At 43.7% G+C, this 20,273-nt stretch overlaps 1 protein-coding gene across 12 annotated transcripts in view; it reads right to left on the bottom strand.

Moving 5' to 3' along the window:
* The window catches only part of DOCK4 (dedicator of cytokinesis 4), a 627,777-nt gene that overhangs the window by 107,592 nt on the left and 499,912 nt on the right, over positions 1-20,273 (bottom strand). For 9 of the 12 annotated variants that reach the window (XR_015728984.1, XM_087874154.1, XM_087874155.1 and 6 more), the window contains 5 exons: positions 19,927-19,953; positions 19,673-19,768; positions 15,276-15,336; positions 5,889-5,982; positions 3,846-3,994 (listed from right to left, as the gene is read on the bottom strand). Coding sequence is in view for 11 of the 12 variants with exons in the window: in XM_087874154.1 (XP_087730280.1) it covers positions 3,846-3,994; positions 5,889-5,982; positions 15,276-15,336; positions 19,673-19,768; positions 19,927-19,953 (427 nt within the window). In the remaining variant the exon portion in view is untranslated. The remainder of the gene's footprint in view (positions 1-3,845; positions 3,995-5,888; positions 5,983-15,275; positions 15,337-19,672; positions 19,769-19,926; positions 19,954-20,273) is intronic. The other 3 variants (XM_087874159.1, XM_087874153.1, XM_087874162.1) reach the window with 1 other exon arrangement.

The following is a 20,273-nucleotide window of genomic DNA, read 5'->3' as shown; positions in this document are numbered from 1 at the left end:
CGTCTGAAGAGGCATATAACTCAATTGGTGATGGAAACTTTGGAAAATCTCAACATCCGAGGGGAGCCAGGACGACAGCCAAGGAGCACTGAAAGGGCAGCAGCTGCGGATAATGCCAGGGGGGGGCACCATCCCTCTGGAGCCCACCAATCGAGCAGATGGTGCAACAGCGGTGCCAGAGGACCTAGCAAACCCTCCCCCCTGGGCAGCATGTGCACTGGCGCCCATTCCCAACCAGCCCCAAGCCCCGCAGCTGGAAAGAAAAACTCCCTCCCTTGGGATGATGTTTGATGGGGATCCACAACAATTAGGATTCTTTGTGGCACACATGCTCACCTATATGCAAGAGCACGGGTGTGATATCCAAACCCAAGAATCCCGAGTAAAAGCTGTTACCCTAGCCCTGGAGGGAGCCGCTGCCAGATGGATGGTGACCCTGCATAACGCCGACGCACCAGAACTGCGGGACTTCAATCATTCCATGATGGCCCTGCGACAACGTTTCGAGGACCCCCTCACAGATCGGAAAGCACGCGACCGCATTAAGGTGGTGAAGCAGGGGCGACAGCCAGTGGCAGAGTATACTGAAGAATTCTGTGACCTCACATGTTGTGTGAACTGGCCACAACACACCAGTTGTGGCGTGTTGAGGACATTTTGATAAGCTGTTTCAAGGATGGGCTGAGTGATTATCTATACAATGCCTGCGTGGGCCGAGGCACACCAAATCACCTACAGGAGTGGTACCTCACCACTGAAGAAGCCAAGATTGATATGGCCAGAAACCAGTACCGAGCGGGGCGAGCATGGTAGAAATCCCCACCCCAATGGAAGCAAGAGCCCTTCAAACCGTAAACCACATTTTCTCCAAAATCCTCAGCCTGTTTCAAGCGTGGAAAGGAGGGGCACTGAGCTGCAGAGTATTGTTCTCAAACACCCACCCAGAAACCAGAATGCCCACCAGGGGGGAAACTTGCAAAACCTGGCCAGTGCAGGAAGGAGACTGCCCTGAGGAGCAGGGAAATCGTAGAGTTTCCATCCCCCTCCCACCTCTTTGGGGAGGAAACTCTAGCATCTCAGCAGGAGGAATCGCACTCATTCGGAAGCAATCCAGAGGATGCAAACCAATTAAACCACTTAACCTCCCCTTAAGACTATTTATCCCAACCGGGACAGGGAGATAAATATCTCTGCTTTAGTGGACTCAGGGTGCACCCGCTGCTTGATCAGCCCAATCTTAGTAGGGAAGTTGAGGATTAATGTAAGAAAGCTGAGAGGACGAACTTGGTGCTAGAACAATATCTAAGATGTTTTATTAATTTTCAACAGGATAATTGGACTGAACTTTTACCTTTTGCTGGTTGCATTTAATAACTCTGTACACTCAAGTACTGGTTTTACCCCTTTTAGAGTAGCAATAGGCCAGAATTTCAGCCCCATGCCTGAATTACCCACAGAAGAACCCACTATCCCCTCACTTAAGGAGTGAATGGCTACTTTACAAAACACATGACCAGTAGTTAGATTAGCTTTAAAGAAGCTAGAGAGGCTTTTAAAATGCAAGCTGACAAGAAAAGAATGGAACCTAAACCTTTCCATGTTGGAGATAGAGTATACTTATCTACAAAATTCCTGAAATTATTACAGCCATCAAAGAAACTAGGGCCAAATTTCATTGGACCTTTCCCTATCATTAGGGTCATCAATCCAGTAACAGTTGAACTACTCCTTCCAAAGACATTCAGGCAAGTCCACCCAGTATTTCACATTAGTTTACTCAAACGAGAGGTAATCTCATCACTCAGGCCACCTGCATCTACACCACCTGTTCCCATCATGATAGAAGGTGAACAATACTTTGAAATCAAGGAAATCCTTGACTCTAGGATCCACAGAGGAAAAATCCTATACTTAATTGCTTGGAAACTTTTACCCTCATCCCAAAACGAATGGGTCACTAAACACCATGTTAGGGCTCCTATCTTACTGAGAAAATTTCACTCCCAAAACCCTAACAAACCTTGTTAATATATTATAGTTTTAATTTTTAAAAGGTGGAGCCTTTCTTTTTCTAAGGAAGGCAGCATGTCAGATCCCTAAAAGTGATACTGCCATTCAATTGGGAGAAGGGGGAGGGCTGGATTCGATTTATAGCATTGCCTGTGTCAACGGATATTTTACAACCTAGATCCTGGCGTGTCAGGACACAAAGTGTCCTGAGACCTCCTTACCATTGGGGAATGTTTATGACAGCCATGTTGTGGTCCACCAGTGGCCTGTGGAGCTGGCAACAGAGTCAGACAGTGAGGAGGCTGGGGAGGAACATGGGTCAGTCCTGGAGTCTGGGGCAGGCTTGGACAAGGGCTCTGCATCAGAGGCAGAGAGGGGGCCAGGGCCATCTGGGACTTATGTGTGGACTCCGGAGCCTCCAGAGTTGGACATCAGCGAGAGAGGGATAGGGGGAGCCTGTTCCCAGTGTGCCCAGAGCTGCCAGAAAACAAGAACAGTTAAAAAAAAAGTGATGACTTGGGAGTAGGTTTTGGAAATGATTGGCCCCTCCCATAAGACATAAAGAAGGAGCAAAGGCACATGGGCCTTTGCAGGAAGCAGCGTTGTTTGTGCTGACCAGTTTTACTTCTGCAGCTCCATTTTAACTCTGTGTTCCGTGTGGCCTTGCAAACTTAATTGCCAATTAGGTCTTGGCAGTGTGTCAAGGGAGATAAAGGTGGGTGCTTATCAGCCTTATCCTGAAGGACTGTGGCAGACTTCTGTCGGACTCTTTACAATTGAGTCCATCTGTGAATGAACAGAATTCACAGCCGTTGAAATAAAAAGAGGGTTTTTGGGACTCATTGTGTACTTTTACTGTATCAGGAAACCTAGGTCAGAACAGGTCATGTAGGTTGTTTCACTTTAAAGGATAATGGAGGATAGCAATGGGAATGCATGCTTATCTGGTTCTCAGGGCAGCTGGTAAAGAAAACATCTTCACACTTGTGTATTGGCTAAAATCTGCATTCTGGCTAATGGGAGGGGTCTCTACTCCTTTAATTCTATTTGTCTTGCCTAAGGGTATTGCTTTGAATCCATTGTTGTCACTTCTGCTTAATAAAAGATTCCTTTTGAAATACTCCATTTCAAGAGTTTTCACTTTCTTAAGATAGGGGGAGAGACAATCCTTACACTTATTATGAATTGCTTCTATAAGACTGTTTAATTTCCAAAGTAATTCCAAATAAAATTGCACATACTGGCATCAGTTTTGCTCATCAAGAAACAAAAAGCCCAAACCCCTTGAAGAAATAATGTGTGATTCCTTCTATCCCAAATCATCAGGAGCTTAGAATACATCAGAAATTAAACAACCAATAGAAATATATTAAATCCATAATCAAAACTTCATATTTTAGCATTACAATTGAATCCATAAATTTTTTAGCTAACATAATCAAATCTGAAATATACTTGGTTTTTATTGATGTAGACCCTGTCATTTTAAGAACATCATAGAATTTAAAAATACACAATACAGCTCATAATCATCAATACAACACACAGTAGGTACAACTGTTGGATCAAAGATGAATCATCCTTGTTTTAAAAAAACATTATCACAATTTGAACTACTTGAACCTATCTGAAAGATATATATTAAATGAAATATGGGTATGGGGTACAGGTTGAAATTTTCCCTAAACAGCCAACTTCAGAATTCATATGAGTATGTGCAATTTGCATATCAATTATGCTGTATCTCAAATAATAGATGGCAAGCAATATTAATAATTAATTGTTCAAAAGAAGGCAGTAGCAAATAAGAAAAATAGCAGCCAAAATTTTCTTACTTTTCCTCTGTCAAAATTCTGGATTATCGTGAGATGAAGACATTCTTTACGCTGCCATTCTGTCTGCATAGGATAGCTTAGGAATTCCCGCAATGGTCTGTCTGACCATTCCAACAGTTCATCATACAGCAAAAGTGTATAGGCAGCTTCTATCAAGTTTTACAAATAAACATGAAACAATTTTAATGTATCCACAGTAACAGAAAAAATGCATTCCATAAATAATTGATACATTACTAGATAATTTGCTCCTTGATGTTAAGACTGCAACAGCATTAGATGTTAGGATAAAGTTTTGCCTATTCAGGTTTCTCTCCTCTTCTTTTCTGCAAGAGACCAGATGCTTTTGCTTCTGATTTTATTTAACTGTTATTTAATTAAATAAAAAACAAACACCAAACTATCATTAAACTTGACACTGGATTATAGAAGGAGAATAGTTTTATTAACTGTTTTAAGACAGCTTGTTTCAGATAGACTACAGTTAAGCTTAGCCATATTTTGCAGAGCTTGGGTCAATCAAAAATAGATACAAACATTTCTGAACTACTCAAAATAGGGATAACAGGAAGAGAGAAGAAATGGGTGAGGGAGATGGGCAGTTAAAAAGTTTGATATATAAATAAATAAATAAAATGTAACATGTTAAATGCAGATGGAGGATAGTATAATGGAATATAGGCCAGCAAGCAAAGAGACAAATGTAGAAAGGTGAACTCTTCCTAACATTACACAAGGTATATCTGGTAGTTATGCACATAGATGCTTTAGTTTGGCAAGGTTTCTTTCTATAGGCAAGCAACAATAAGGAAACTACTCAGAAGCAACTCCTTATGTCATTCTTAGTTCCATGGGCCTAACAGGTAGGCGAATTCCCCCCCCTCCAAAAAAATTATTCTTTTCTGAGATAATTGAATGCAACATTCATATTTACATATTTATTTGCAGTAAGGATTCTTAAAAGTAATGTTATAGCCATCTTTTACACAACATTTATGCTTCTGGGATGGCACTACATGGCCTCCACAGTATAGGTAGGTCAAGGAGCACAGCAAAGAACCAGAGATCACGTTTGGGAAGGAGAACTGGCCACTTTGGCACCATCCAAGAAGTGGATGTTATTTCTGAACAGCCACAATTCATTGCAACTGCTTCTAAAATTGGCACTCACTTCCAGAATAGTGCCACATGGCCTCTGTGTAAGAAGGCCTTGCAGTAGAAAGGTTGCTTCTCGAAAGAGATCTATTGAAAAGGTGAGTGACCAGGTGAGCTGGGGAGGTGCTACAAGTGCAGGCCTGAGCCAGAACAAGGCCTTCTAAGGTTTCCCCCTCTCTGTTGCACCCATGCTCTGCTTAACAACCACAATGTGGAGAAGAGGGATTGGGGTTATTAAGCAAGGCTATCACTATCATAAGTTGCAACCATAATGGGCAGGCTACATTACAGTCATAAGTCAACCTGTATCATAATGATCAACAGCAGGGATGTCAAACTGGTGGCCTGTGGGCCAGATGCATCACATGCAGGCCACATCCACCCCAGCTCTGCGAAGGGACAAAACATCACGAAATGTCACGTGACGGCAACTGATGCTGCAAGTTTGACATCCGTGATCTACAGTATCCATTGGTTGGTCTTATCTAACCAAGTTATTTTGGTACCTGAAGAATAAAATGTGCTTCTCCCATTTCCTGAGATTAATAATAGAATAATACATTATCACCCAATTTTTCTAATAACAGAGAAGATCTAGGTTCCCCCAAAAATAAGACCAGATCTTATATTAATTTTTGCTCCAAAAGATGCATTAGGGCTTATTTTCTGGTTAGGTCTTATTTTGGGGAAAATATGGTACTAAATGCATCCATCTGGCTAACAATCTTAACTGGGGCTTATTTTGGGGATAGGGCTTATATTACAAGCATCCTGAAAAATCATGCTAGGACTTATTTTCCAGTTGGGTCTTATTTTTGGGGAAACAGGGTATACATTTAGAATATTTCCAAAAATATTTTGTCCAGGCTATGTGAAAAAAATATTTACCTGTAAAGTTTTGTGCTTTTAGGTGCAGATCATATAGTTTATGTATGTACCTAATGTACATCTCTTCTTTATTCAGTTCTGTTTTATAGAAATTCTGGAACCAAAGCAAATTACAAAATATCATTACAACAGATAATATAACTATATTCTACAAATCACTCAGCTTAATTTTGCTGCTCTCTGTCCTGAAAAGGATGTGAATGTTTTGTTCACAAATCTTAAGCAATTATTTTATATTTTAAAAATATAAGCCTGGTGGCTCAGCAGACTGATAGCATTGTGATTAACACCAGCTGTCTGCAATTACTGTAAGTTCGAATCTCACCAGGCTCAAGGTTGACTCAGCCTTCCATCCTTTCTAAAGTAGGTAAATTGAGGACCCAGTTTGTGGGGGCAATAAGCTGACTTTGTATAAATATACAAAAGTATGAAGGCTATTGCTTAACACATTGTAAGCCGCCCTGAGTCTCCGGAGAAGGGCAGCATATAAATCAAATTAAAAGAAGAAGAAGAAGAAGAAGAAGAAGAAGAAGAAGAAGAAGAAGAAGAAGAAGAAGAAGAAGAAGAAGAGGAAGAGGAAGAGGAAGAGGAAGAGGAAGAGGAAGAGGAAGAGGAAGAAGGAGAAGGAGAAGGAGAAGGAGAAGGAGAAGGAGAAGGAGAAGGAGAAGAAGAAGAAGAAGAAGAAGAAGAAGAAGAAGAAGAAGAAGAAGAAGAAGAAGAAGAAGAAGAAGAAGAAGAAGAAGAAGAAGAGCAAAGAACCAGAGATCACATTTGGGAAGGAGAGCTGGCCACTCCACCCCCTCAGGCTCTCTATATAACAGCAGCCCTTTGGCACCATCCAAGAAGTGGATTCTATTTCTGAACAGCCACAATTCATTGCAATTGCTTCCAAAACTGGCACTCACTTCCAGAATAGTGCCACATGGTCTCTGTGTTAAGAAAGGAATACATTGTATGACTGACATATGTACATAACATATATTAAACTCAGAAAGTGAATAAAAGTACATGTTAAAAATTTCAGAAGTTTTATCCAAATCCTAATTGATAGGCTACTTTCCTAAACTTAGGCATTACAACCTCACAACATACTCCCACAAATTAGAATCACGCTAATGATATTATCAGAGGTAGTGGAGTTTTTTGTTGGTTTTTCTTCCTTGCTTTTCAGCATTTTTAAAGTGTAGAAATGGGAACAGAATAGCCTAAGGAAGGAAGGAAGGAAAGAAAAAAACCCTCTCTTTCAAAATCATGCCACCTAAATTCAGGAGCAGAATGGCTATTTGAATGAGAGGCGGACAGATTGTCAGATGCCTACCACTCCCTTGACCATCTTTTTAAAAGCAAAAATGTGCCAAATGTGATATTCATGATTGAGAATTCAGGGGACAATGCTTTGTCCTTTGTGACAATTTTACTGCAGTTCTGGACTAAAGCTAATGTTCCAGCTTTAAGCAAATTGAATGCTCTTGCAATAGACAACCTATATAGATTTTTGGGGAATTTATGTTAATTATTTGAATAACAAAGCATATGTTACATGTATGCGACATAGAAAGTTCAGATTATGACTATACCTACCAAAAGAATTTCTCCATTGTGGCAGGGAAGATCATCCAGGAATGGAAGCTCATCCAGGAATGGGTGGAACTCTGCTTCTCTGCTTGGAGACCGACTAGTTTTTTTTTTTTTTTTTGTCCACGCCTCCCCTGTCAACCCAGGCAGGGTTCGACTCGTCCCCAGTTCGACTCGGTCTTCTACGAGATGAGACTGAGAAAATGAGGCTCACCCATTCCTAATTACTTCAATGATGACAGGGAATTTCTTATCGAGCAAGGCTCGGAGATCACTGGGCAGCGATCCAGGAGATTTGCCGGTCCACTGGTAAAGCTCCCTACCAGCCTGACAAGCGGCCGAGGTCCCTGCCAATCCCGCGTTCAGCGGAGGGGTTTTTGCCTTGGTAAGGGCTACCCCTGGCTATGTTCTGCATCTGTAGAGAGGGACTCAGTCCCTGCCCGGCTTCATCCAGGCATACTGATAGCGGCAAGTGCATTTGACGCCTCAAGAGCCGTGGCAGGAGTGCTCATGATGAACCAGTCTGCCAGATTTGTACTTGGAAAGCGGCTGACGCCTTCGGCGCCCCATAGCCGTGGCAGGAGTGCTCTTCGCCAGCCGTTCTGCCCGTTTCTACACAAAGTGGAGGCCTCCCTTACAGCTCGTTGAGCATGGGAGCAACCAGCGCACTCACAGCCTCAGCAGGAACACTTGGTTCAGGCCAGCCTGCTTTTCCTGCCTAGAATGGCAATGTCAGTGCTCAGCGCTATTGCGGCCACAGCAGGAGAGCTCTGGCGAGACAAGCTGCCTATATTGCAAGGTAACAGGTCGGCAGCATCAGCTGCATCGCCCCAGAGGCAGGAGTGCTCGCTTCGAGCCAGACTGCCTTCTACTATGAGGTAACATCACCGGCGCCGAGCACCATGAGAGCGGTGGCTGGAGTGCTCCCTCAGAGCTGGTCTGCCTAGTCTCGGGAGCTATTCCCAGAGACACCAACCACAATGCAGCCACTAATGGAGAGCTCTTTTCGGGCCTGTCTCCTTGAATTTATGTTCAATTGTGAATGTCAGACGCTGCGGCAGCTGAGGCAGGAATGCGCCTACGAGCCAGCCTGCATTGTGTGAGAGATCATGTGAGCGGGAACGCCAGAAGCTAAGGTTGTTTTGGCAGCAGAGCTCCCTTCGAGCCAGTCTGCCCCCCCCCATTTTATCTCAAGACCTAATCGGTGGCGGAGTCAACTGAAGCGGCCGCAGTGGGGGGCCTCATTCAGTCAACATCGGCTTTACAGCCTGAGGTGAAGGGGTGATCGACTTCACGCCATAACAATTGCAGCCGGGGAAGTTCCCCCGAGCTAGTCCGCCCGCTCCCACATGTATTAAGCGAGGAAGGTGCCTTGCATGACAGGAGTCAAGAGTGACAAACTCAGGCACCCTGCAGATAAACGGTGGGTGTTATTTTTGGCGCCCTTTTTCACCACTTTGGTGCCGGCACCAAGCTAGCTGTTTCACCAAGGGATCCATATGGGGGGGCGGATGTCCCACCAAATTGGCTTAGGAGGCAGTGGCTCATCATGAGCTGATTTGCCTGGCAACAGCTGGAGAGGGCAAGAGCCGCCACCTTGTGCAGTGGGTTGCCGGAATAGGAGCAACAATCACTCAGGGTAGGAAGTAATCCCTGGCACTGCCCAGCCTGCCTGGGTCTTGGAGGCCAGTGGGCGGCAACTTCTGCCAACAGTCAGCGCTCCCTTATTATGTCAGGAGCTAGCAGGGGCGGCTATCAGCTCTCAAATTTCTCAAACACCAGTGTTTCGCCACCAGCTGGCACCAAGTAGGTCGTTATCTTTGGAACGCACCATTTGACAGCTCTGGTCTTCCTTCTCTACAGGTCTCAGTTTGTTCATGCCTGAAGCAGAAGCCCTGCTCCCTTCAGGGAGACCTGGTGCCACCTGCCGTAAGCTGATGGGTCTGTTCCAGGGACGGAGCACCACTGGGATGGATCAGGCATGCTAGCCTGTTGATTCTGCCGGCTACCACTCATGGCTCTTTTATAAGGCTGCAGCACACTACCACCACCACCACCAACAACAACAACAACAACAATAGAAAGAAAAAAAACACCCTCCGAGGGTTAGGAGAAATTACATGAGCTGATCTGGCTAGCCACATGGCTTCCTATACTTGGTTTCAAGTTGGCGAGCTGTCTAATATGACAACGCCCACGTTCTCATGTTATTCAAGGTGACAACAAGGCCTTGGCACCATTGCCAGGTCTGGGCCATGGCCAGCCTGGGTTCGGATCCAGTCTCCCAGTCCCCTTTCCGGGGTTCCATGGCCTCTGCAGTTATGCAGATCAGCATAGACGGCTCACAGGGGTTTCCTGGGTCATGTGCCTTCGTTCGAAACCTAGGGAACAATCCAGGGATGACCTCCCATCCCCTGGTACTGGGGGCAGCCCACATGCTGTACCCTCTGATCTCAAGGTGGTACGATACCGGCGCTGTTACCTATTGAGTTGACTGTTAACGCAATATGAGGTGGTATTTCAGTCTGACCTGGAGATAGACACCAAGGGGCTGTCTCGTACTCAACCCCTTTTTGTGGCCAGACACCAGGGACAATTCCCCCATGGACCTTAGCAGGGCAGCGGTACCTCTCAGTGTCGCAGGGGCCAGAAGGACACATTGCACGCTGCCTAGGCCCGTTGTCGGACGTTCAACCCGACGGGGCTCATTATAGACCCAGCTTCAGTTCTTCAGGGTCTGTCAAAGTAGAACCCCAATGGTTGAGGGTACTATACTGACTCTGTACAATGTTTACAGATACAGTTCAAGCATGTGTTATTCCCATCGTGGGACTTCAGCCGAGGTCGCTTTCGAGAAAGCACACCTGACGGCCTTATCAATCGTCCCCTCCGTGGCGACAGTCCCCTGCACTGGCTGCATCAAAAGCTGGCATTGGTGGAGGTAATTTGATGTCAACCATCACCTCAGGGTATGCTTCACCCAGTCCTCAATGACAGGCTGTGATGTGGCCCCGCCTGAATAGTACAGATGGCACTGTTGGTGCTTCCCTCTCTCTTCTCATAAGGCTCCTTCGGAGTCAGATACCTTCTTGTCTGGTGAAATTCAGACTGCCGGTAGGCTGGGCCCACCACAGGGGAGGATGTCAGTTCTGGGCGGGGCACGCGCTCCAACCTCTTCGCACAATGGGGTGGGGCCACAGCCATAGCCCTTGGGGCCACTGATAGTACTTACATCATTCCTCCTTCTCCCAGTTCTCAGGCTCTGGGGAGGCGCTTGCACTGGTCTGGACTCCACAAACTCGTCTTCACTCAGCTTGCCCCTGTGGTTTCCTGCAAGTGGACCTTGTCCCTTTCTCTGACACCCATTTGTCCTATGGAGTCCGCCAATTTCATATGATGGCAGGATAGTGACCTCTCATCGTTACCCCGGCTGTTCGCGTGCAGGGTTGTAACCTCCCTTACTTACCTTGGAGGTAGCCACTAAGGCATCGGTACTACGAGGGTCGGTTTATTCCAGCCGTTCTCTGTCCTCCGGCCTAGACAGGGTTTGTAATCACCATTACCGGTGTTCCATGACCAGACCCTGTCACACTGCATGGAGGCTTGCCAGTATTCTCCCATGCGGTGGCTCACTTCGGGGTACTGTGGAACCCGCACGGGGGGTGGTATAGCTATGTTCCATGGATGGACCCTGGACTCCTGCATTGCGGCACTCTTTAGTCTGGTCCGCTGCATGGGCCCTCCTGATAGGCCTTAGTCGGGCTCGGCGGGTCTCCCCCCCTGGTTGGGATCCCACCACGGGGGGACTCTGGTCCTGCGCATGCGGTTCCCGGCCTTTCTTCAGGAAGTGGGTCATCACTAGAGGCCATTGGGCCCGACCTTCCCTTTGGGTTGCCATCTACTGCCCTACCAGGAAAGGGCAGTAGTCTTATGACATGGAACCAACTCGCTGGGAAGGAGCTATGTGCCGGCCTCTTCTGACTGCAGGGAATCCGGGACAATGTGTAGCCCAGGACATCCTTGTTTGTCCCAGGTTGTCTATCTGCAACCCGTATGAACCACATAGCATGTTTCACACTAGGCCCCTCAGGATGGGAACCCCCCCAGGACCTTGGGGTAGTGGGGCCTTCTCAGCCTTCCGGGATGGACTGGTCGGGTGAGAGCTCCTCTCACTGCCGCCGTGGAGTGGTGACTGACCACCTTTCTGGCTACAACACCTGGTGCCTAATTCGCCGATGCCGAAAGAAAGGATATCACATAGGTGGGACACACCTAGGTGAGGCAAGCACATTCCACCATTCATGGCCTGGCCGGGGAAGGGGCATCCTTCCCATCTTGCCCAGCTCATCCTGGTCCACCTGGGACCACAATCTAGGTCCACTTGCTTGTAGTTACCAGAGTCCCTTGCCGGGTTTAAACACCCTTGGGGTACTTTCCCTTGTCACGGGCCCTGGCAAGCCATCACTCGGCCGGGCACCAACGGGAAGTTAGGGCGGTCTTCACCTGGGAGTACGATGTGGGCATTGGGCTTCACACTGTTTCTGCCCTTTACCATTTTAGTGGTTCTCCAGGCTCTGGGTTTTGACCAGGCACCTGGTGGGCGGACCTAGGTGGACAGAGGTCACCTATCCTCTATACGGCCAGCTTGGCTTGGACTCACCTTCCCAGCATTGTTGTGTTTGGCTCCCCGGGGTTGAAGCTGCCATGCGGTCTCAGGGGGCCTGCAGCTGCATGGTGGGTTCCCGACAGGGATCAGACGATTCTGGTCCTCGTGTTGACCACAGGCTCTTGTTCCTGGTGACCCCTCCAGAGGGCCGATACCGTGGGCTGTCCCATACGCCTACATCTGGCCACATGGGCAATTGCCTTATGTTTGAGGTGCTTTCCAGGGATGGCTGTACCGCTTACTCGGTTCTCTCCGCGGCTTCAGCTGCGACCCAGCCCGGACCTGCAGCTGGCTTCGGCTGCCTTGGCCGCTCAGAGCTTCGACTCAATGGCCTCTCGCGGTCTTTCCCCATTGGGGGGGGAATGGAGTTTCTTTGTTCCTTCCAGTTTTCCTCCCGCTGCATCTCGGTCAACCTATCGCTTATGGGACAGGGAGCCGGGCTGGCATGGTCCGATGGAGAGCTTCCGGAATGTCCACTACTTCAAGTGCCATGGCATCTCTTCCGGGGAGGTCATGCCGGTGGCACGGGTCACACATTTGGGAAATCCTTCTAGTCTCTTGTTATGCCCATTTGGTTGGCGCTGCAAGGGACAGGTGAGTTCTACAGGGGATCGTGCGGAGCGGGGGACTTGGAACCAGACTGCTTCCCTCCCTTATGATTAACCGGTTTTGGTAAGTCCCATTCCTGGATGATCTTCCCCATCACACTGGAGAAGGGGCGTTGGTCCTACCTGATATGCGCTCCTTCTCAGGGTGCGGGGAAGATCATCCAGCCCCACCCTGGTGACCGTCTGGTCCATAGTCTGGGAGGGTTACTGTTTTCACAGGTTGCGAGCCTCATCATTGTTGCTGTGCCTTCGTCAAACTGGGGAGGACCCAGGCAGGGGAGGCGTGGCCAAAAAAAAAATTACTTGGTCTCCAAGCAGAGAAGCAGAGTTCCACCCATTCCTGAATGATCTTCCATTCCTGGATGATCTTCCCCGCACCCTGAGAAAGAGCATATCAGGTAGGACCAACGCCCCTTTTGTTGATCTTAGAAACAGGTATGCCATCACCATACCACGTGATGTTGGATTTATTTCCATCTCTCTGCTAGGCATAACTTTTATTTTTGTCCTAGTAAGGAGATGGATTTTTCAAATAAGAGTCATATTGTAACTAGGATGATGTCAGATCCATGTATCTGCCATTCTTCAGTGGAAGAAGGGGGGGGGGATTTGGATTTGTCACATTTAGTTCTCTTTCCTATGTATCCTAAGTATCCTATTTCTTGTATAACCTTTAACCAGATTTATAACCATTGCCTGGCACCTATAATGCCTGGAGAATTCTCACCTCTTGGGGAATGAGAGGGGAGGGAGGGCCATGTGGATTGCAATGCTGGAAGATGGCCCTGAGAAACTCTCCTTATCTGTTTCTCAGAGAGGCTAGTACAGTAACATCTTCAAACCTGCGGATTGGTGGGAATCCACATCGGATGGTGGGGAGGGGTTCCTACTTTCCTTTATCATGGATTGTATACCTTGAGGGACCTCATAGCCTGCTTTGAATTTTAACTTGCTTTCATCCCTTTTCAATAAAAGGTTCCTTTTGAAATACAAAGTTTTCAAGAGTCTATACTTTCTTGAAGGGGAGGAGAGGCTGGTCCTTACAGATGAACTCTCCTGCTTGTGGATTTTTCTACTACTATTTCCTTTGTTTGTTTTGCATTCTGGATTAGAAGTGCATTTATAACTAATTCACATATGCATGAATACCAGCTAACAACTGAAATCTATGTTTGTTCTATCCTCACTTAATGACTGCCTAACAATGATTTGCATATATTAATGAGGCATCACAGAAAAACATATTTCTAAACAAAGTGCTACCCATAACTAAATTAAAACTTTGAGCATTATAGCCTTGACTCAATTTCTGTCTATTACAAATAGCTGTTTTAAATAATAATGCTATTTTTAGACATGGAATTGTGCTAAAATTATATTTAAAAAACTCTTGAAACAAAACTTCGTCTTTTTGAACTAAGCTATATAAAGAAGGAAATGTAAAAATGTAATTATAAAAGATTTAAAGTCAAATAGAATTGTGCATTGATATGTTATTTGTCCCTGTGATCATTCCAAAGATATTATTCTGATTTTCCCATCTCTTCAGCCTGTAATATTTACAGAAAATCCACTTTCATGCAGGATCTGTGGGCGTTGCTGCAATGTATCAAATATATTCTTGCTGATAGTCAGAAAAGAGTACATTACATATTGTTAAGTAAAATAGAATTGCAGAACAATATTGCAAGCTAAAGCTAGCACTTTTTCCTTTTAATCTCATGAGCTGAAATATTGGAATTGTCTTGCAAGGGGATAAACAGAATTGTAAGTCGTGCCTATGTTCTTCTACATCAGAAAAATCTAATCAAAGGTATCTGAGATTGAAGGTAAAGTATTTACCAAATGCTGAAAAGAATAATGAAAGAAAACGGCAGTTGGAGTCCATGCCTTAGATGAAAAAATACCCTACAATTAAAATGTCACCAAGGATTGAGACTCTGGCAAGCTCTTGCTGTTGACAACTATTTGGCTCTTGAAATAAATGGCACAAATTTGGATGTTTCTAGCCTCTTCTTGCTTTTTTATTTTTTATGAACAAAGGCATTCCAGTTTAGCCACAGCATTTATTTTTTAAAATAGCAATCGAATCCAGCAATCCAGCAATCGAATAGCTCTTAGCATAGGTTGTTCACATTGGTGAACATTGCTACCAATGCCCATGCTAACAATGGATATTTTATATGTTTAGATGAGGTTTGGCTAATAGAATAATCTCTGTTCTCATTTTCATCCTTTAGAAACGTCTAGTAGAATATGCTAAGCTCTCACATATCCCTTTATTCCTGGATTTGCACTTTTTGCCCCGCATACTTCCAAAAACATTGACTAGGTAACTAGCAATATATATTCAATATAGCATAAATATTTTATTCTTTTAAAATAGGCTTTGAATTCACTGCTGTACATTACTTATGCAATAGAATTTGTACTTTTAATCTGTCTGAAAAGCAGGCTGTTAAAAAATATTCTTCTCAACTAAGCTTTGATATTTTAAATATGAAATAGCAAGATATCCAGAATCAAAGAGATACACACCAACAAGCTGACAGTACATCCAATCTTTTTGCCATCCACTTCTCCCATTTTCATGCAGTCCCTGGACAAGGGAAAAAACTTTTGAATGAAATATTATGCAGAAAATATATTTATGCACATCAGATAATCTATCAAGATAATTTTTATTAAGAGATTCATACACACTACAGATTCAAGTATATGTTAATACCATAAAATACAAAATGAATTTAAAAACTAAAGGAATATGTAGCTACATTCTTTCATCATGCATTCTTTCCTTATATATTCCAACTTTCATTCTCTCCCTTTCTTTTGCTATTTTCTTGTCCATTTGTACACTGTACATTGTACATCAAAGCAGTAATATGCTATTTTATATAAAGCAATATAAAGCAAATAAGGTGAACATTCATCATCCTCTAAAATCAGAGAACTGTTGGCCACAAAGTAATAAACATATTAAAATATTTTAATATAATAGCAATCAAGATAGCTCCCTTCATCTATGCGTTGACTATTGCAGGCTAAACACTGTTTGTGTTGAAAATATCTACCCACTGCTGATGAAGGATATTGTAAGATCTGTGTATCTGCCATTCTTCGTGGAAAAAGGGGGGGATTTGGATTTGTCACATTTAGTTCTCTTTTCTATGTATCCTAAGTATCCTATTTCCTGCCTGGTCCTCTTTGTATAAACTTTAACGTAAGCTAGTTCTTAGGATGGCTGTTGCAACAACATCTTCACACCTGTGGATTGGCTGAATCCACATCTGACTGGAGGAGGGGTTTCTAATGCCTTATTTCTAACTGTATTGCCTGAGGGGATTTAGAGTCTTTTACTTTACTTTACTTTATTTTGGATTTATATACCACCCTACTCCCGAAGGACTCAGGGCGGTGAACAGCCAAAGGATAAAACACACAAAATCCAAAATTAAAAAAATATATATAAAAACACATTAAATAATTTGTCCCACACAGATTAAAACACCCCCATTGTTTTAAAACAAATTTAAAATTAACAATTAAAAGGAAGTTAGGCCAGGCCAGCCTGTTGAAATAAAAAGGTCTTGAGAGAGTCTGCTTTGCCTTTGTTCTACTATCACTTTCTACTCAATAAAAATCCTTTTGAAATACACTGTTTCAAGAGTTCTACTTTCTTGAGCGGGAAAGAGAGGTAGGACCTTACAGGCGTATTACTGAGTTAGAGTCAAGGAAGGCAATGAGTGAAAAACAGCTTTTAATTACCCCTTCGGTAATGTTTCCAATTCCCGAGTCCTCCCCTTTAGACTGCAGGATGCCCCTTGTATATTTATGCAGCTGATAAATGAAGTGCTGCATGAGCACCTGTACAAAGAGGTTCTGGTCTAAATCAGGTTCTGGTCTAACTCAAGGCTTGAGGCCAGATCCAGCCCATAGGGTGCTTAGATCTGGCCCACGGGGCTGTCCTGGAAACAGTGAAAGACTGGCCTGCAATGGCTCTGCCAGCAAAAATGGAGCTTGGGAGGGCTGCGAGCTGGCCATGGCCACCTGCCCCCCCCCCCGCCCAAACACAATCCTGATGTGGCCCTCAATGAAATTGAGTTTGACACCCCTGGTCTAAATGGATGATATTTTAATCCATATCGAATCTATGGCAGAGCATGTAAAATTAGTCAGCTCAAAAAGCTCAGAGAAGCCCAATTGTATGCTAAACTGTCTAAATGAGAATTCCACCAAAATAGAATTGACTATCTGGGGTATCACATTTCCCATGAAGGAATTGACCCTCAGCAACTACAAACGTTCCTGGGAAAATTTTATTGTCAATTCACCCCATCATTTTCTCAGATAGCCCTCCCCATAACCAACCTAGTAAAGACAAAAGGGAAAGGGAACCCCAAGTCTAACCAGCCGCTGAAATGGACAATGGAATGCCAAGCAGCATTTGAAAACCTCAAGTGCCTGTTCACAGCAGAACCGGTGCTGAAACACCCAGACACCAATGATACCTTTGTCATTCAAGCAGATGCTAGTGATATGGCAGTGGGAGCAATGCTTCTGGAGAAAAATGAGTAGGGGTCCTGCAGTCCTTTGCCTGTATCTCCCAAAAGCTTATCAAAACTGAACATAGGTCGGGGGTTTGTGAAAAGGAAGTGTATGCAGTGCGCTTGGTGCTTTTAACCTGGAGACACTCCTTGGAAAGGGGAAAAACCTCTTTTGAGATATAGGCTGACAAAAAAACTTAGAAGCCTTAAAGACTACCGCAAATTATCATCCAAGCAAGTATGCTGGGCTCAGTACTTTAACTGATTCAATGTCATACTGTGATATCTCCCAGTGGGGAGGGGAGAACTTCCTAGCAGATGCCCTATTCAAAGCTGGAGGTAATTAGACCAGTTATCCCATTCCGGCAATTAGCTGTTCCAGTCACAGCCAGAGGGCAAGCTAAGCTAAAAGTCCAGGTAGCTGAGGACCTAAGGGATACCCCGAAAAGGGCATTAGAGAAGGACAAGTGGTTCCAAACCCATAAGGGTGAATGTACGATGCAGGATGTCTTAGCTTGGGTGGGAATAAATTATACATTCCTGAAAGTCAATGATTAATGGTTCTACAGAAAAGCCATGATTCAAAAGTAGTGGGACATTTAGGCTTTGTCAAAATCTTGCACTTCGTCAAGCGCCAGTTTTGGTAGCTGTCACTAAAGAAGGACATAGAAAATTATGTTGCCAGCTACCCTATTTGTATCTCTGCCAAAAGGCGGCAAGGAAAAATGCCAGGACTTCTCCAGCTTGTGGCAGAGCCACCTGGGAGGGCTGGGAATGAGGGGGAAAATCTGTAACTTTTTTGTGCAGGAAATTTAATTCTAGCCTGACTTTATTGCAGCCAGCACTTTTAGTAAAAGAGCCTATCACTTCACTCTTTCTTTCTTAAGAGACCTGACTGAGGCAGTCAGAATCTCTATGCTTAGAACTCTAACAGAGCCAGAGTATGGCATGTACATTGTTGCCAAATAACATAGCCTAGCAATAAAGATACTGAATTAGTAAATTTCAGCTTTGGATCTTGCCTCTGCCATGAAGTTGATCATCAGGAAATCATCTATTCAGTATCACCACCCACATTTACAATAGGAATATTTTTGTGACATATTACATGGTTTTTTAAATCATAGCCCATTATAATATTAACACCACTGGTAATGCAAATTAAATTCCTTATCTGTTGTTAAATGTGGACCTTTCAGTGATGCCCAATAACAATTTGGAATCTCTTTTAAAAGATTATTGGTAGCAATGAAGCACAGTTCACAACAGAAAGTTGTAAGAACATAAAAATATTCCTGTTCTTAAGATTCAGATTCATTCCTATTAGTTGCATGAAGAGATAAAATTCAGCGCCCTTGCAAGAACAAATGGAAGGCAATAGCTTTTAGAGGTCAGTGAAGATCTTCTGCTATGCCCAGAATTTAGAGCAATCTTCTCCTTACAGGGTGTCTTTATATATGTGGTACAATGGCTTGTCCTGTTACTCATTTTAGAAAGCATAGTTCAGGGTAACTGGAGAGCATCAGGCAAGTATAGAGTCTAAGATGATTCATTCTCTATTTATAGTTCTACCAGTTGTAGAACCTCATACAGCAAAAATAAAGACAACATTGAATGCTTTCTTTATGTGATAAAGAAGCTATCTGACACTGAATTCATTCTTGACATAGTATAGCAAGGACAATCAAGGACGGGGGAAACCATTTTCTTGTATAAGGTAGAAGAGAAAATATCACCTCATTCCCACTCCCTGCCAATTTCATGTTAATATCTAATGCCAATCAACTTATTTTGTCATCATCGGCAGAACATTGCACAGACATTCTTCCCCTAACACTAAAATATAATAATAATATATTAAATCACTATTTTTCTGCCCTTTCATGAGATCCCAAATTTTACCCATGATTTTAATGGTACTAAAAGCAAGTCTAGCTTTGATTGAAATGCAACCGGTATCAAACTCATCTACAGATTTTTCATTACTATAAAGCTTCTAATTAAAACTGGTTATATATTATGAATAATTAGATTCCATAAATATTTCCTGATTATGCCACCCCAAAATTGGAAGGAAGGGAAGAACTTCCTGGGCACAGAAAGATTGCATGTCATTCTGATTCTGTTATAAGTTTTCTCTGTGACATGCAAAGTTTCAACAGATAAGGAGTCTAAGATGTGGGGCACTGTTGAAATATAAGTTCATCTTTTGCGTATTACATGCAGGACGACCTATTTTGTAATGTACAAAATCTAGTATTTGTAATGTACAATCTGACAACTTGATGACTGATATGTGTCTGTTTATATTATTCCCAAAATGATTCATTTCGGAAGAATGCAGACAATACAATATTTCTTGCTGAAAAGCATGCATCCATTGCTCACCTGTAGTCCAGCAGCCTCTCCATAAGACGGGTTACAGTGGCGATTAATGAAACACCACTTTCTCTCCATGTTTCACGTTCAATTTTCTTCAGCAGGCTAGAAGGAATGAACCCAGGGCAAAATATCAGCATTTATTTTTACCAGTCTCCATAACAACCAATTTATACTCAAAGGTACCTAAAATGTCTTAGCAATATCTGTTCATTTTAATATTTGTTATTTTATACAAAACACAACTGCAAATATTGTCTTACCTGGGATAAGGACCAAAAAGTGGAATTCTACTCCAGGAAGCATTGACAAGGCAAATTGATTTTTTAAGGTTAGCCAACTCCAACTCAACATAGACAGAAATATGTTTATATATATGTGTGTGCCTTTGTGTGCGTTTGCATGCAAATGTGCATATACAGACTCACACATACAGAAAAAAACACAAATATCATCTATCTACCTATCATCCATCCGTCTGTCTGTCTGTCTGTCTGTCTGTCTGTCTGTCTATCTATCTATCTATCTATCTATCTATCTATCTATCTATCTATCATCTGCAGAGAAAGAGAGAGGAAGAGATTATATTCAAAAGAGCCAGGATTTTATT

The sequence above is a fragment of the Pantherophis guttatus genome, chromosome 7 (genome assembly GCF_059756535.1).
Source record: "Pantherophis guttatus breed Tessera chromosome 7, ASM5975653v1, whole genome shotgun sequence".
Classification (NCBI taxonomy): domain Eukaryota; kingdom Metazoa; phylum Chordata; class Lepidosauria; order Squamata; family Colubridae; genus Pantherophis; species Pantherophis guttatus.
Note: the sequence above shows the minus strand (reverse complement) of the source record. Positions and strands in the feature narration are given on the sequence as shown.